At 35.5% G+C, this 18,916-nt stretch overlaps 1 protein-coding gene and 1 long non-coding RNA gene across 5 annotated transcripts in view; one reads left to right on the forward strand and one right to left on the reverse strand.

Annotated features, from left to right (window-relative positions):
- Positions 1–18,916, reverse strand: part of STXBP5L (syntaxin binding protein 5L) — a 371,562-nt gene that overhangs the window by 95,966 nt on the left and 256,680 nt on the right. For all 4 annotated transcript variants that reach the window (XM_067738756.1, XM_067738754.1, XM_067738755.1 and 1 more), the window contains exon 19: positions 1,432–1,583. In XM_067738756.1, the coding sequence (XP_067594857.1) occupies positions 1,432–1,583 (152 nt within the window). The remainder of the gene's footprint in view (positions 1–1,431; positions 1,584–18,916) is intronic.
- Positions 1,198–8,094, forward strand: LOC137225157 (uncharacterized). Its single transcript, XR_010943710.1, has 4 exons — positions 1,198–1,382; positions 1,883–1,962; positions 2,918–3,296; positions 8,009–8,094. It is a non-coding gene; the product is annotated as an uncharacterized lncRNA (long non-coding RNA).

Here is an 18,916-nt window from a genome sequence, read left to right on the forward strand (position 1 = left end):
TTGTCATCCCACTGTGTATATCCAGCAAGTAATTTAGATGTTGTCTTAGGATCCACAGCTTTTCTGATTGAATTAGTGTTTCAGCATGCAAACAGTGCCTACTATCCCCTAACATCTTTCTATCAATCAAGAGTCCATGAACTTTCAAAAGTCAACTTTCTCTTTCTCAATCGTGAGGGGATCTCATGGTATATTCATGCAAATTTCTCTTACTCTGCCTTTCTTTCAAAAGCCAGTAGTGGTAGAAGCAGAACCTGTCTAATTTTACATTGCTAGCACTCATAAAATATTGCTAAAAGTTGAGATCCCTAACAAAAAACAAAGAAACTCCAGGTTCTGAAGGAGAACTTTTGTGCTCCTGAAAAGGGTCTAAATTAGCAATTTGGAAAGGGTATAGGTTTACAAAAGAAAGATTAACAAAGAAGGAGAATTTCAGTATATCAAGTAATTTTTCATTAGTTCAAAAGGAAACTTCATTTATTACCACATTCAGATGTTAAATTTGGCACATTTGCTATTTAGAAAATAACACCTACCATAATGTACTCTTTTTACTTTAAAATAGTCTTTACGTGGGTATATTTAGTAAAAGTGTCAATATTCAACTGATTATTTTAAAAAACAGTAGAAAATTTTAAAAACTGTATAAAATAACACGTAATACTATAGATGCATTTCCACCTGCAAACATTTTAGCTCAGCCAATATTTTACCAACTAAACTATGTCAGTGGACAGAAAATATACAAAATGTTGGCAATGTTTGCAAAGCCAGCTATTTGGATATGTACTGAAATTTTAGTACAACTTTGGATAATTTGGCATATCAAGGTTTGGCGTTATGCGTAGAAAGTATTTTGGCTTGTATTTTACTAACTTTGTAGGTTTTTCTAATTTGTCAAGAAAAATATCATCTTTCATAGCATTTTAAGATGTTAATAATGTTTACTACATTTGTGAAAATACCTCCAAGAAAGTCACCATCCAACAAGGAAAGGTGACAGCCAAAAAATGGAGTTACTTTAAAATATTAAAACTAGTGAATGACCTTAAGTTATATTTTTAAAGCTATCATATATTAGAAGAAAACTATCCCAGTTAACACAACCATTGCAAGCAGCTTTTTCAACTAGATAGCCTGATTTTAGCATTTTTATATTTAATACCTTCTTATCTTTTGTTATTTTTTAGGAATTCAACTTAAGAAACTTGAGATCCTTCCTAACGTTAACAACAAATTGAAGTTTAAACACCTCCTTTACCCTTTCAAAGATTCTTACTATGTTTCTGACCAATTTTACTTACGTGGTATTGTAAAGTATGTTGACTTTATATTGCTGTGCATTTGAATAGCATCACAGAAGAAAGACAAGAAATCTAAAGGTAAGAAAACAGGTGAACTAATCAAGTTCATAATGATCTTATCTCCTACCTGCAATGAACTGCTTGTTTTTTCGAGGAGACCGTGGTTGTCGTTGGTACAGGTCACTTGATCTATATAGGTCAATGGTCCCCATGCTTAACAGTACTGTCTTCTGTATAAAATCCACCACAGCCAACCCATTGCAGTTCCCAAATGCAACTCTGAGAGAAAAAAAAAATGCAACTAGAATGTATTACACCAACCATTATTATTTTTATCTCTGAATTTAAAAATAAATAAGATTATTGGAAAGTAATGCTTTAGGGTTGGGTAAGTCAGGCAGTGACTGGTGAAAGTCAGGAAGGATATGGTGCCTTTACATAGGATACGTTAACCTTATATAATAGCCATGACCACTGCAAAAAATAGGAATGACCTGCAATCATATTTTCTCATATATTTTATCATGTAAGTAGTGATTACTCAACTTGCTCTTTAACTTGATTTTATGTTTTTACAGATGAATCATATAAAATCTTTTTGCTATGAAGGGGGGAACAGATCAAGAAATGTCATAGTTAAATAGCTACAGCTGCTTAGGTATGCAATTAGGTGACTTTTTTCAAAAATAATAATTATTAGGTTCGAAATTAATTCTCTTCTTAAACAGAGTGTATACTTAACACAAGATTTTACATAAAGATTAACTACATATATCAAAGATTTTGACACCATAGTAGATATGAACAGAGATCTAACTCATTCACAAAAATTTAAAAATTTCTCAATCTTTTGTTCTTTATTTTGTCCCATTTACTAAAACACAAAGGCCATTTGATTAATTACTTAACTAAATCTCCTGAAAAATTAAAATGGATCTCCTAAGCAGGCATTTTGGTCACCTTAACAATTGGCATACACTAAACTCTCTTTTTGCTCCATTTACAACATGGCCTCTAGCTGAACAATTGTATATCTGCTTTTTGTTTCCTAAAGTAAATATAAAATAGTTGTATAAAAGTTGTTTTGCTCATTTTATGTAATTCCACGTTGTTTTATTACTTAGATTGAATATGACTGACAAATCATCCGCTTACTCTAAATCTAGTTATTTCTATTCCACCGTATTGCCTTCCTCACGAAAAGTGAAAAGTTTTACTACCATACTATACTAGATGTTTTGCTATTTTACATAAAGTTCTACATCTTCCAGGAAGACAGACTCTGGAAAATTGGAAAAAACATTGTTATAAAAGTCAGAAGATCCTATCTCATCATTTATAGGTTATGCGATTGAGAAAAATTAATGAATCTTGTGAGGCCTTAGCTTCTTTACTTTGTAATGAGAATTATAACGCTAGATTTATCTAGTTCACAGAGCTTTTATTAGCATCAAGTCAGAAATGTTATTAAAGTAGTTTGAAATATTTCCACACAAAAGTAGAACTGATCTTAATATTATTATAAGTGCAATATTATACATACTATATATTGTAGCAAATTAATATCTCTAAACTTTTAATGTTAAAAAGTAGTTAATTACTTCTGCTTACAGGTATGAGAGAGTTCCCAAATGCAGTACTGAGAAGAGAAAAAAAGGCAACTAGAATGTATGACACCAACAAAAATATTTTTCTTTTTGAATTAAAAATAAGAATACTGGGGACTTCCCTGGTGGTGCGGTGCTTAAGAATCCACATGCCAATGTAGGGGACACGGGTTCGATCCCTGGTCCGGGAAGACCCCATGTGCTGGGGAGCAACTAAGCCGGTGAGCCACAACTACTGAAGCCCATGTGCCTAAAGCCTGTGCTCTGCAACAAACTCCACCGCAATGAGAAGCCTGTGCACCACAATGAAAAGTAGCCCCCACTTGATGCAACTGAGAAAGCCTGCATGCAGCAACAAAGACTCAACGCAGCCATAAATAAACAAGTAAGTAAGTAAGTAAGAATCCTGGAAAGTAGGATTGGGGAGGTTAGGCTATTGTTGAAAAGTCAACATGGATACTGGATTTAATCTCCTACCTTAACTAGGAAGCTGAACAAAATATATTAAACGGCAGTCTTCACATATTGGTCAACAGGCAACATAGAATAAGATGAGAGAAGGATAACAATCGAAGTAAACTTTAGTTTAAACTAAGTGTTCTAGCTTACTGAATGGAGAGATTTCCCAGGAAACCGAAACTCAAGGAGAGATCAGAAGTCTCACCAAACCAAGGAGACAGAAATCAGAGTCTAATGTGGCAAAAACAGAATTTATGAGGCAAAATACTAGAGAGAAGAGAGCTGCATAGATAGAATACACCAGAGATTTATAGAACGGTTCTCTTGAAATTTTGTCTGGGTACTGATCTGTGCATCCATGTGAATAAACTACCCCAGGCTTGGGAACAAACCACCAAAAGGATAAAGCAGAACAATTCACAAAGCTCATACAAGGCTGAGAATATTTCATGTCACTACCAGCCAAACTGCTGAGATCTCCAACTACATGGGAAAACAGATATAGGGGTGTCACTTCAGTAGTGGGAACAAATTAGCCATAAACTAAAGGCTTTTCTAGACCCACCCTAAAAAAGCTTAAAAACTGATTCTAAGTAACATAACTTCCTTCCAGATAACTATCTATTGAAAAGAATCCAACAAAATATCACCATAAATGTAAAATTCACAATGTTAACTATATGAAAAGTAGTAGGTATCAAGAAAAAGATGGATAACCAGAGGAAAAAGTAAATCACCAGAAACATACCTAGAAATAAAAGAGATGATAAAATTAGCAGAAAAGGATATTAAAAATGCTTTGGAAAATATATTCCAGATATTCAAGAAGGCTGAGGAAAACATGAATGTGATAAAGTGAGAATTAGAAGATATTAAAAAGACTCAAATTTTGAGAGGTAATTTAATCATTTCAGATATATTTTCATCTGAATATTAGACATCATAGCAGAGAAGAATAGTGAACTTGAATAAAAAGCAATAGAAAATTTCCAAAAAGAAACATGAGAGAGAAGAAAACCCCAAAGCATCACTGACCCCTGGGACAAAATTGAGCAGTCTAGAATAAATGTAATTGGAGCCTCAGAAAGGAAGATCAGCAGAACACATATTTACAGCAATGAAGCCAAAATAGCAAAATGATAGCCAAACTTGGTAACAGTAAACCTAAAGATCCAAGAAACTCAAAGGATCCTAAGCAGAATAAACAAAGAAAAATACATCATCACACTGTTGAAAACTAGTGATGAAGAAAAAAATGTTAAAAGCAGCCAGAGAGAAACGATATATTTCCTACACAGAGGCAAAGATAAGAATGATGAAATCTACTCATTGGAAACTACACAGTCCAAAATGACATGACATCTTGACAGCAACAAATGATTATAATGGGTCAAAATAAAATTCTATACTCAGCACATATCTTTCAAATGGTGAAATACAGATTTTTACTCATGAATAAAAATCTGAGGGAATTCATCACTAGGAGACATGTACTATAAGAAATAATAAAGGAAGAGATTGGTTCAAAATGGCGGAGTAGAAGGACATGCTCTCACTCCCTCTTTCGAGAACACTGGAATCACAACTAACTGCTGAACAATCATCGACAGAAGGACACTGGAACTCACCAAAAAAGATACCCCACATGCAAAGACAAAGGACAAGCTGCAATGAGATGATAGGAGGGGTGCTATCACAATAAAATCAAACCCCATAACTGCTGGGTGGGTGACTCACAAACTGGAGAATACTTATACCACAGAAGTCCACCCACTGGAGTGAAGGTTCTGAGCCCCACGTCAGGCTTCCCAACCTGGGGGTCTGGCAATGGGAGGAGGAATTCCTAGAGAATCAGACTTTGAAGGCTAGTGGGATTTGATGGCAGGACTGGGGGAAACAGAGACTCCACTCTTGGAGGGCACACACAAAGTAGTATGCACATCGGGACCCAGAGGAAGGAGCAGTGACCCCATAGGAGACTGAACCAGACCTACCTGCTAGTGTTGGAGGGTCTCCTGCAGAGGAGGGGGGCAGCTGTGGCTCACCAGGGGACAAGGACACTGGCAGCAGAAGTTCTGGGAAGTACTCCTTGGCGTGAGACCTCCCAGAGACTGCCATTAACCCCACCAAACAGCCGCGGTAGGCTCCAGTGTTGGGTCACCTCAGGCCAAACAAGCAACAGGGAAGGAACCCAGCCCCACCCATCAGCAGACAAGTGGATTAAAGTTTTACTGAGCTCTGCCCACCAGAGCAACAGTCAGCTCTACCCACTACCAGTCCCTCCCATCAGGAAACTTCTACAAGCCTCTTAGATAGCCTCATCCACCAGAGGGCAGACAGCAGAAGCAAGAAGAACTACAATCCTGCAGCCTGTGGAATAAAAACCACATTCACAGAAAGATAAGATGAAAAGGCAGACGGCTATGTACCAGATGAAGGAACAAGATAAAACCCCAGAAAAACTAAATGAAGTGGAGATAGGCAACCTTGCAGAAAAAGAATTCAGAAAAATGATAGCAAAGATGATCCAGGACCTCGTAAAAAGAACAGAGGCAAAGATCCAGAAGATGCAAGAAATGTTTAATAAAGACCTAGAAGAATTAAAGAAGAAATAGATGAACAATACAATAGCTGAAATGAAAAATACACTAGAAGGAATCAATAGCAGAATAATGGAGGCAGAAGAACGGATAAGTGACCTGGAAGACAGAACGGTGGAATTCACAGCTGTAGAAAAGAATAAAGAAAAAAGAATGAAAAGAAATGAAGACAGCCTAAGAGACCTCTGGGACAGCATCAAACGCAACAACATTCGCATTATAGGGGTCTCAGAAGAAGAAGAGAGAGAGAAAGGACCCGAGAAAATATTTGAGGAGATTATAGTCGAAAACTTCCCTAACATGGGAAAGGAAATTGCCACCCAAATCCAGCAAGTGCAGAGAGTCCCATACAGGACAAACCCAAGGAGAAACATGCCGAGACACATAGTAATCAAATTGGCAAAAATTACACAAAGAAAAATTACTGAAAGCAGCAAGGGAAAAATGACAAATAACATACAAGGGAACTCCCATAAGGTGAACAGCAGATTTCTCTGCAGAAACTCTACAAGCCAGAAGGGAGTGGCATGATATACTTAAAGTGATGAAAGGGAAGAACCTACAACCAAGATTACTCTACCCAGCAAGGATCTCATTCAGATTCGATGGAGAAATCAAAAATTTTACAGACAAGCAAAAGCTAAGAGAATTCAGCACCACCAAACCAGCTCTACAACAAATGCTAAAGAAACTTCTCTAAGTGGGAAACACAAGAGAAGAAACAGACCTACAAAAATAAACCCAAGATATTTTTTGATCCACCTCCTAGAGTAATGGAAATAAAAACAAAAATAAATAAATGGGACCTAATGAAACTTAAAAGCTTTTGCACAGCAAAGGAAACCATAAATAAGACGAAAAGACAACCCTCAGAATGGGAGAAAATATTTGCAAACGAAGCAACTGACAAGGGCTTAATCTGCAAAATATATAAACAGCTCATGCAGCTCAATATTAAAAAAACAAAAAACCCAATCCAAAAATGGGCAGAATACCTAAATAGACATTTCTCCAAAGAAGACATACAGATGGCCAAGAAGCACATGAAAAGCTGCTCAACATCATTAATCATTAGAGAATCAAATCAAAACTACAATGAGGTATCACCTCACACCAGTTAGAACGGGCATCATCAGAAAATCTACAAACAACAAATGCTGGAGAGGGTGTGGAGAAAAATGAACCCTCTTGCACTGTTGGTGGGAATGTAAATTGATACAGCCACTATGGAGAACAGTATGGGGGTTCCTTAGAGAACTAAAAATAGAATTACCATATGACCCAGCAATCCCACTACTGGGCACATATATACCCAGAGAAAACCATAATTCAAAAAGACACATGCATCCCAATGTTCACTGCAGCACTATTTACAATAGCCAGATCATGGAAGCAACCTAAATACCCACGGACAGACGAATGGATAAAGAAGATGTGGTACATATATACAATGGAATATACTCAGCCATAAAAAGGAACAAAATTGGGTCATTTGTAGAGACGTGGATGCATCTAGAGACTGTTATACAGAGTGAAGTAAGTCAGAAAGAGAAAAACAAACATCGTATATTAGCGCAAATATGTGGAACCTAGAAAATGGTACAGATGAACTGGTTTGCAGAGCAGAAATTGAGACACAGATGTAGAGAACAAAACATATAGACACCAAGGGGGGAAAGTGGCGGGGGGTGGTGGTGGTGGTGTGCTGAATTGGGAGATTGGGATTGACATGTATACGCTGATGTGTATAAAATGGTTGACTAATAAGAACCTGCAATATAAACAAACAAACAAAACAACTAATACTAAACTTTCTTTGGGTTATTTGTATGGAAATATGTTAATATAAATGTTTCAGACATTACATGAAATTTCTAAAAATCTTATATGTTCTGGTATAATGTTATAGGTCATAATTCTAGTTATTACTTTAAAATGTATATCTCAGAAATAACTAAATTTCCTTGTCAATTGCATTATTATGAACTTTCATCAAATCTTCAACCTTGGTCATTTTTAAGTCTTTTGTCATTTACAGACAGTTCTGGGTGTATTCTGATGCTTTTGAAAGTATGTTCCTATAAAAGGGTTTCATCTTCAAGGAATTCATGGAAAAGACTGACAAGTACAGGTTTCTGGTAATTGACTATACTGCTGAACTGAATGAATAAGCATTTTCAGCTAATGGAAAGCTGATGAACTCATAAAAGTGCTAACAAAAGATCAAGATAAAAAAATTAATTACACGGGACTGAGTGAACTGATGAGGATGTTTATAATTTTTGTGACTTTCTGTTTGAATAAAATATATATATATATATATATACACACATACACATACATATGTACTATTTGCTCAACTCCTAAATATACACTTTTCACATTTTAATGTTCTTAAAAAAAAAGGATGACTAATAAGAAAATAAACATTAAAATTTTAAAAAGCATTTCCAATATAAAATAGAGCAAAAAAGGGAATGAAATGTTGCCATTTGCAGCAGCATGAGTGGACTCAGATGGCATTATGCTAAGTGAAATAAGTCAGACAGAGAAAGACAAATACTGCATGTTATCACTTATATGTGGAATCGAAAAAAAATACAACAAACTAGTGAATATAACAAAAAAGAAGCAGACTCAACAGATAAAGAGAACAAACTAGTGGTTACCAGTGGGGAGAGAAGGGGAGGGGTCTGGGAGTAGGAAGTATAAACTATTGGGTGTAAGATAGGCTCCAGGATGTATTGTACAACATGGGGAATGCAGCCAATATTTTGTAATAACTATAAATGGAAAGTAACCTTTAAACATTGTATATAAAAACTAGAGCAACTGTACTGTAGGAACACAATATGCCTTCTAATCCCTTGTATATAAAATAGCTACCCTATTCTCCATAGCATTATCTTATTCTAGAATTTTTTGGCCTGTCAGTATTGATAACTTATCTTTAAATAAAATAGCTGAAATATTAAAAAGAAATAATAAAGGAAGTCCTTTAGGCAGAAGAAAAATGATTCCAGATTAAAATATGGATCTACACTAAGTAATGAAGAACACCATAAGTGGTTAAATATGTGGATTAATTAAAGACTCATTTCTTCAAAAAATCATTGATCACTTAAAATGCAAATAACAATGTATTGTGGGATTTATAACATGATAGAAATAAAATATATGGCAACAGTAGTACTAAGAACAGGAAGAGAGAGAGAACAGGAAGAGAGATAGAAGTATACTGTTAAAGGATTCTTATATGTGAAGTGGTATAATGCTGTTTATTTATTTGAAGTTAAAGATATATATATAATATACATAACAAACCAAAGAGCAAAATGTAAAATAAAAAAAAGTTTTTTAATTAAAATTTAAAACAAATACTTAGGACAATAGGACATAAAATAGAATCATTAAAAGGTACCATAAAAAAGAAACAAATGCGAGAACAAATGTGACAAATAGAAAATAGAAAAATCTTTTCATTCAAGGCAACAATAGGGATAATCACATTAAAGTCAATAAATTGTCTAAACACTCCAATTAAGGGCAGAGATTGCCTGAGTGGAAAAAAAAATTCAGATCCAATATATGTTGCCTACGACAAATACAGTTTAAAAATAAATTAAAAGAATGAAAAATGTATACCATGAAAACACTAATTAAATGAAGGCTGAAGTGGCTATATTAATGGATCATTAATATAGACAAAGTATATTTCAGAACAAGAAAAATTTTGAGAGATAAATAGGGAGAATGATTATGAAGTCAATTCATCAAGAAGATATAGCAACCTTTTATGTGGATTCATCTGGTAACAGACCTTCAAAATACATGGAGAAATACTGAGAGTTAGAAGGAAAAACAGACAAATCTACAATTAAGGCTGAGGATGCAAACATTCTTCTTTCAATAATCGATAGAATTATTAGGCAAAAAATAATTAGAATATAGAAGTTCTGAACAACACTATTGACATCCTTGACTAAACTGAAATTTATAGAACTCTCCATCCAATACTCTTAATAGCATCAAATTATAAAATAGGTATAAATTTAACACATGTAGAAAATATGTATACTGAAAATTATAAACCATGCTGAGGGAAATGAAAGAAGACCTAAATAAAGAGATGTACCTTGATCAATGGTCAGAAAACTCAATATTGTTCATTTTCCCCAAATTGATCCACAAAGTGAAAGCAATTCCAAACAAAATCCCAGCAGACTTTTTTTGTTTAAGAAATTGAAACATGATTCTAAACTATGTATGAAAATGCAGTGATCTAGAATAGCCCAAACGGTTTTGAAAAATAAAAAAGTTTAAGGAGCTACACTATAAAATTTCAAGACATACTCTAAAGCTACAGGAATCACAATAGGCTGATATTGAAAAAGTATTGAAAAAAATATAAATATTAGTGTAATGGAACAATATCCACAAACACACACATAAATGACAATATTTGGCGAAAGTGCCATGGCAACTCAGAGGAAAGATAATATTTTCAAAAATGATAAAACAATTAGATACCCATAAATTAAAAATGGAGCCTTAACTTTCACCTTTCATAAGACGCAAAAATTAACTTAAAATGGATCAGAAGAAAATCATAGTAATCTTGGGTTAGACAACAGTTTAAAAGGGCATGAAAAGCACAAACCATAAAATAAAAAATTGATAACCTGCATGACATCAAAATTAAATCATTTTGCTCTACAAAAGATACCATTAACAAAATGAAAAGATTAGCCACAGACTGAGAGAAGATATTTGGAAAATACAATATCTTATTCAAAATATTTACAGAACTCCCAGTAATAATAAGACAACTTGATTTAAAAAGTAGGTAAAAGTTTTGAACAGACATTTCACCAAACAAGATGCACAAATGTGAAATAAGCACTTGAAAGATGCTGAACATCATTAGTTACTAGGAATATGTAAATTAAAATCACTACTAGATACCAGTGAACCCATCACTGGTATCTAATTGAAAAGATCGACAATAGGAAGTGTTGACAAGAATGTGGAAAAACGAAAACCCTCATACATTGCTGGTGGGATAGCAAAATGATATAACCTCTTTATAAAATAGTTTATCCTGTCTCATAAACATATACTTACCATATGACTCAGTAATTCTCCTCTCATCTACTCAAGAAAATACAAATAAATGTTACACAAGGACTTTTACCTGAATGTTAATAGCAGATTTATTCATAACAGCCCCAAACTGGAAACAACCCAAATTTCCACCGTTAATGGACACAACACATTTTTGTATATCCACATAATGGGATATTATGCAGCAATGAAAATAAGGATGAATCACAAAAGCATTATGCTAAGTGAAAGAAAACAAACAAAATTATTTATGTTTCTATTTATATAAAATTGTAGTAAATGTAAAAACTATGGTGACACAAAGCAAATCAGTGGTTTTGTGGGGCCAAGGAGTGAGAGGTAATAATTGAATGCAAAGGGCACGAGAGAACCTTTTAAGGTGATGAATAGTTTTAATAAAATTAGTCTGTTGGTGGTTACATAACTTATATTGTCATGTATATTTGTCAAAACTCATATTACATACTTATAATTAGGAAACTTTAATTCATATACATTAATACTTTAATAAAGTTTATTTTTAACGTTAATATTTAATTAAATTATTACCAGAATGGACCCACGTGCTTCCTGACCTGGTGGTTGACCGTCCCACCATGCTTTGAGGGTGCCACCTCTGGCCTAGGGTTGTGGCCCCAGCCCTGAATCAGTGAGGCCAGAAAAAGCAGCTAGGCCAGAGCAATGACTCCAACTCACCAGCCTGGACTCGGGGAAGCCACGGGCTGTTATGCCCCTGGCATGGCATGGCACAGCACCCGCAGTCTGGGGGAGGTTGAGGACAAGATGGTGGAGTAGAAGGACTTGAGCTCAGCTCTTCTCACGAAAACACCAAAATTGCAATTAACTGCTAAACAACCATCAACAAAATAGACCGGAACCTACCAAAAAAGATATTCTATATTCCAAAGACAAAGAAGCCACAATAAGATGGTAGGAGCGGCACTTTTGTAATATAGTCAAATCCCATACCTGCTGTCTGGATTACCCACAAACTGAAAAATAATTATATCACAAAGGTTCTCCCATAGGAGTGAGAGTTCTGAGCCCCGCATCAGGCTTCCCAGCCTGGAGGTCTGGCATCAGAAGGAGGAGCCCCCAGTGCATTTAGCTTTGAAGGCCAGTGGGGCATGAGTACAGGAGCTGCACAGGACTGGGGTAAACAGAGACTACACTTTGGGAGGGCAAACACAAGGTCTTGTGTGCACCGGGATCCATGGCAAAGCAGTGACTCCATAAGAGCCTGAGCTGGACCTACCTGTGGGTCCTGGAGGGTGTCCTGGGGATGTGGGGGTCGGCTGTAGCTCACTCTGGGAGCAAGGACACTTGTGGTGGAGGCCCCAGGGAATATTCATTGGTGTGAGCTCTCCAGGAGGTCACCATTTTGGCACTGAGACATGTCCCCACCCAACAGCCTACAGACTCCAGTGCTGGGATGCCTCAGATCAAACAACCAACAGGGTGGGAACACAGCCACACCCATCAGCAGACAGGCCGCATAAAGTTGTCTGGAGTGCAAGCCATTCCTTGACAAGGCCCTGCCCACCAGAGGGACAAGACCCAGCTCCACCCACCAGTGGGCAGGCACTAGTCCCTCCCATCAGGAAGCCTGCACAAGCCCCTGGACCAACCTCACACACCAGGGGGCAAGAGAAACCAGAAGCAAGAGAAACTACAAACATGCAGCCTGAGAAATGGAGACCACAAACACAGAAAGTTAGACGGCAGAGAAATATGAGATGGCAGAGAAATATGTTCCAGGTGAAAGAATAGGATAAAACCCCAGAAGAACAAATAAGTGAAGACAGGCAATCTGCCCAAAAAATAATTCAGAGTAAAAGATGATCCAAGATCTCAGAAAAAGAATGGAGGCGCAGACCAAGAAGATATAAGAAATGTTTAACAAAGGGATAGAAAATTTAAAGAACAGAGATAAACAATACAATAACTGAAATAATATACTAGACGGAATCAGTAGCAGAATAAATGAGGCAGAAGAAAGGATAAGTGAACTGGAAGACAGATTGGTGGAAATCACGGCCATGGAACAGAATAAAGAAAAAAGAATGAAAAGAAATGAGCACAGTCTCAAAGACCTCGGGGATAACATTAAATGCACCAACATTCACATTATACGCATCCCAGAAGGAGAGGAGAGAAAGGCCCTGAGAAAATATTTGCAGACATAATAGCCAAAAAATTCCCTAACATGGGAAAGGAAATACTCAAGTCCAGGAAGCACAGATAGTCCCATACAGGATAAAAACAAGGAGGAACACCCAAGACACATATTAATCAAGCTGACAAAAAATAAAGACAGAGAAAATATTAAAAGCAAAAGGGAAAAGCAACAAATAACATACAAAGGAATGCCCCACATGGTTATCAGCTGAGTTTTCAGCAGAAACTCTGCAGTCCAGAAAGTGGTGGCATGATATATTTAAAGTGATGAAAGGGGAAAACCTATAACCAAGAATACTCTACCCAGCAAGGCTCTCATTCAGATTCAGTGGAGAAATCAAAAGCTTTACAGACAAGCAGAAGCTAACAGAATTCAGAACCACCAAACCAGCTTTACAACAAATGCTAAAGGAACTTCTCTAGGCAGAAAAGAAAAGGCCACAACTAGAAACAAGAACATTACAAATGGGAAAGCACACCAGTAAAGGCAAACATATAGTAAAGGTAGGAAAATATACACACACAAATATGATCACAAAACCAGCAACTGTGAGAAGAGGAGAGCACAAATGCAGGATATTGGAAAGGCATTTGAAAGTAAGAAACCAGCAACTTAAAAAAATCTTGTATATATATAGACTGCTATATTAAAACATCATGGTAACTGCAAATGAAAAACCTACAATAGATACACACACAAAACAGAAAAATCAATCCAAACACAACTCTCTTTTGGCACTGAGACATGTCCCCACCCAACAGCCTACAGACTCCAGTGCTGGGATGCCTGAAGAACAAGAACAAAAGAGAAAGGGAAGAAAAAAGAACTTCAGAAACAAATCCTAAACAATTAACAGAATGGCAATAAGAACATACATATTGATAATTACCTTAAATGTAAATGCTCCAACCAAAAGACTGGCCGAATGGACACAAAAACAAGACCCATATATATGCTGTCTATAAGAGACCCACTTCAGATCTAGGGACACATACAGCCTGAAAGTGAGAGGATGGAAAAAGGTATGCCATGCAAATGGAAATCAAAAGAAAGCTGGAGTAGCAATACTCACATCAGACAAAATAGATTTTATAATAAAGTCCACTACAAGGGACAAAGAAGGACACTACATAATGATCAAGGGGTCAATCCAAGAAGAAATTATAACAATTGTAAATATATATGCATCCAACATAGGAGCACCTCAATATGTAAGGCTAATATTAATAGCCATAAAAGGAGAAATCAACAGTAACACAAAAATAATAGTGGGGGACTTTAACACCCCACTTACATCAATGGACCGATCATCCAGACAGAAAATCAGTAAGGAAACATGGGCCTTAAATGACACATTAGACCAGATGAACATTCTATCCAAAAGCAGGAGAATACACATTCTTCTCAAGTGCACATGGAACATTCTCAAGGATAGATCACATGCTGGGCCACAAAGTGAGCCTTGGTAAATTTAAGAAAACTGAAATCATATCGAGCATATTTTCCAGCCACAACACTATGAGATTAGAAATCAACTACAAGAAAAAAAATTGTAAAAATCACAAACACGTAGAGATTAAACAATATGTTACTAAAAAACCAATGGCTCACCAAAGAAATCAGAGAGGAAATAACAAAATAGAGACATATGAAAACAAAAATACAATGATCCAAAACCTATAGGATGCAGCAAAAGCAGTTCTAAGAGGGAAGTTTACAGAAATACAATCTTACCTCAGGAAACAAGAAAAATAAACAACCTTACACCTTAAGCAACTAGAGAAAGAAGAAAAAACAAAACCCAAAGTTAGTAGAAGGAAAAGAAATCATAAAGATCAGAGAAGAAATAAATGAAATAGAGATGAAGAAAACAGTAGAAAAGATCAATGAAACTAAAAGCTGGTTCTTGAAAAGATAAAATTGAAAAACCTTTATCCAGACTCATCAAGAAAAAAAGGGGAAAGTGCTCAAATCAATAAAAGTAGAAATGAAAAAGGTGCAGTTACAACTGACACCACAGAAATACAAAGGATCAAAAGAGATTACTACAAACAACAGTATGCCAATAAAATGGACAACCTAGAAGAAATGGACAAACTCTTAGCAAGGTACAACCTTCAAAGACTGAATCAGGAAGAAACAGAATATACGAACAGACCAATCACAGCACTGAAATTGAAACAGCGATTTAAAAACTTCCAACAAACAAAAGTCCAGGACCAGATGGCTTCATGGGTGAATTCTATCAAATATTTGGAGAAGAGTTAACACCTATCCTTCTGAAACTCTTCCAAAAAATTTCAGAAGAAGGAACAGTCTCATACTCATTCTATGAGGCTACCATCATCCTGATACCAAATCCAGACAAAGATATCACAAAAAAAGAAAATTACAGGCAAATATCACTGATGATCATAGACACAAAAATTCTCAACGAAGTGCCAGTAAACCAAATCCAACAATACATTAAGACGATCATACACCATGATCAAGTGGGATTTATTCCAGGGATGCAAAGATTCTTCAATATCCACAAATCAATCAATGTGATACAATACATCAGCAAATTGAAGAATAAAAACCATATGATCATCTCAATAGATGTAGAAAAAGCTTTTGACAAAATTCAATACCCATTTATGATAAAAACTCTCCAGCAAGTGGGCACAGAGAGGGAACATATCTCAACATAATTAAGGCCATATAAGCCATATACTTCCAAATTGGAAAAGAAGAAATAAAACTGTCACTGTTTGCAGATGACATGATACTATACATAGAAAATCCTAAAGATGCTACCAGAAAACTACTAGATCTCATCAATGAATTCAGTAAAGTTGCAGGATACAAAATTAATACACAGAAACCTGTTGCATTTCTATACACTAACAATGAAAGATCAGAAAGAGAAATTAAGGAAACAATCCCATTTACCACTGCATCAAAAAGAATAAAATACCTAGGAATAAACCTATCTAAGGAGGCAAAAGAGCTGTACTCTGAAAACTCTAAGACACTGATGAAAGAATTTGAAGATGACAAAAACAGTTGGAAAGATATACCATGTTCTTGGACTGGAAGAATCAATATTGTCAAAATGACTATACACCCAAGGCAATATACAGATTTAATGCAATCCCTATCAAATTACCAATGGCATTTTTTGCAGCAGTAGAACATTTTACAATTTGTATGGAAACACAAAAGACCTGAAATAGCCAAAGCAATCCTGAGAAAGAAAAACAGAGCTGGATGAATCAGGCTCCCTGACTTCTTCAGGCTATACTACAAAGCTACAGTCATCAAAACAGTATGGTACTGGCAGAAAAACAGAAATACAGATTAATGGAACTGGATAGAAAGCCCAGAAATAAACCCATGAACCTATGGTCAATTAATCTACAACAAAGAAGGCAAGAATATACAATGGAGAAAACACAGCCTGCTCAATAAGTGATGCTGGGAAAACTGGACAGCTACAGGTAAAGGAATGAAATTAGAACATTCTCTAATTCCATACACAAATATGGATTAAAGCCCTAAATGTAAGACTGGATACTATAGAACTCTTAGAGGAAAAAGATAGGCAGAAGACTCTTTGACATAAATAGCAGCAGTATCTTTTTGGATTTACCTCCTACAGTAATAAAAATAAACAAATGGGACCTCATTAAAGTTAAAGCTTTTGCACAGAAAAGGAAACCATAAACAAAACGAAAAGACAACCCACAGAATGGGAGAAAATATTTGGAAATGAAGCCACTGACAAGGGATTAATCTCCAAAATCTACAAACAGCTCATGCCACTCAATAACAAAAAACAAATAACCTAATCAAAAAATGGGCAGAAGATCTAAACAGACATTTCTCCAAAGAATTTATAGAGATGGCCAAAAAGCACGTGAAAAGATGCTCAACATTCCTAATTACTAGAGAAATTCAAATCTAAAGCACAATGAGGTATCACCTCACACCTGTCGGAATGGCCATTATCAAAAAGTCTACAAATAATAAATGCTGAAGAGGGTGTGGAGAAAAGGGGACCCTTCGACAATGTTGGTGGTAATGTATAGATAAATTGGTATAATCACTATGGAGAACAGTATGGAGGTTCCTAAAAAAATTAAAAATAATACTTCCATATGATCCAGCAATCCCACTCCTGGGCATATATCTGGAGAAAACCATGGTTCGAAAGGATACATTCACCCCAGTGTTCATTGCAGCACTATTTACAATATCCAAGACCACTATTTACAATATCCAAGACTTGGAAACAACCTAAATGTCCATTGACAGATGAATGGATAAAGAAGATATGGTACATACATATAATGGAATATTACTCAGCCATAAAAAAGAACAAAATAATGCCATTTGCAGCAACACAGATGGACCTAGAGATTATCATATTAAGTCAGACAGAGAAAGACAAATATCATATGATATCACTTATATGTGGAAACTAAAAAGATGACGCAAATGAACTTATTTACAAAACAGAAGCAGACTCACAGACTTCAAAAACAAACTTATGGTTTTCAAAGGGGAAAGGTGTGTGGGTTGGATAAATTAGGAGGTTGAGATTAACATATACACACTACTATATATAAAATATATAATCAACAAGGACCTACTGTATAGCACAGGGAACTCTACTCAATATTCTGTAATAATCTATATTGGAAAAGAATCTGAAAAAGAATGGATCTATGTGTATGTATAACTGAACCACTTTGCTGTACACCTGAAACTAACAGAACATTGTAAATCAACTATACCCCAATATAAAAAACATTAAATTAAAAAAAAATACCACCAAAATGGCAGTCTGAAAGAATCACAGCTAGAGTTATAGAGTTGTGGATTGTGGTCCCTAATAGTGTTCTGGAGAGAAATGGACAGAGAACAATAATAGGTAGAGAAAAAAATACTTTTAATTGGATATTTTGGTTAACCTACACAAAAGGTAATTTCACTGAGAAAAAAGTGTGTGATTTTTTTCTTCCAATATTTTGTAGGTGAGGAAATTCAAAAGAAAATACTAATCAACAGGGAGATATTTTCAAGATTTGGGATTTATAATAAAAATAACTAATTTTATTAGTCCCTTCTTTGTTTCTTTAATCAACATCTACCTTAAAGTCTGTGTCTTATTAAATTAGCTCTTTTAAATTGTATGGGTTGATAAACTTTTCTATTTTATTAGTATAAAATATTTTTAAATAAAGAAATTAATATAATTTGTCTACCTTAGAAAGGGAATTAAAAGTATAGATTATAAATTCTCTACAAGTCCTATGGGCATCCTGTTCTATTTGCCATTTATAAACAATGTTAATGTATAAGCACTTACATAAGTGAAAATCAAATATTTTTAAAATATTCCTATTTCATATCTTTAAATGTATGTTGGTGCTTCAAGAAATTACTTTCCTGGGACTTCTCTGGTGGTCAAGTGGTAAAGAATCCACCCTACAATGCAGTGGATGTGGGTTTGATCCCTGGTCAGGTAACTAAGATCCCACATGCCATAGGGCAACTAAGCCAGGGCACCAGAACTACTGACCTCTCGTGCCTCAACTAGAGAGCCTGTGTGCCATAAACTACAGAGCCCACGTGCTCTGGAATCCACGCACCACA

This window comes from Pseudorca crassidens, chromosome 5 (genome assembly GCF_039906515.1).
Source record: "Pseudorca crassidens isolate mPseCra1 chromosome 5, mPseCra1.hap1, whole genome shotgun sequence".
Classification (NCBI taxonomy): Eukaryota; Metazoa; Chordata; class Mammalia; order Artiodactyla; family Delphinidae; genus Pseudorca; species Pseudorca crassidens.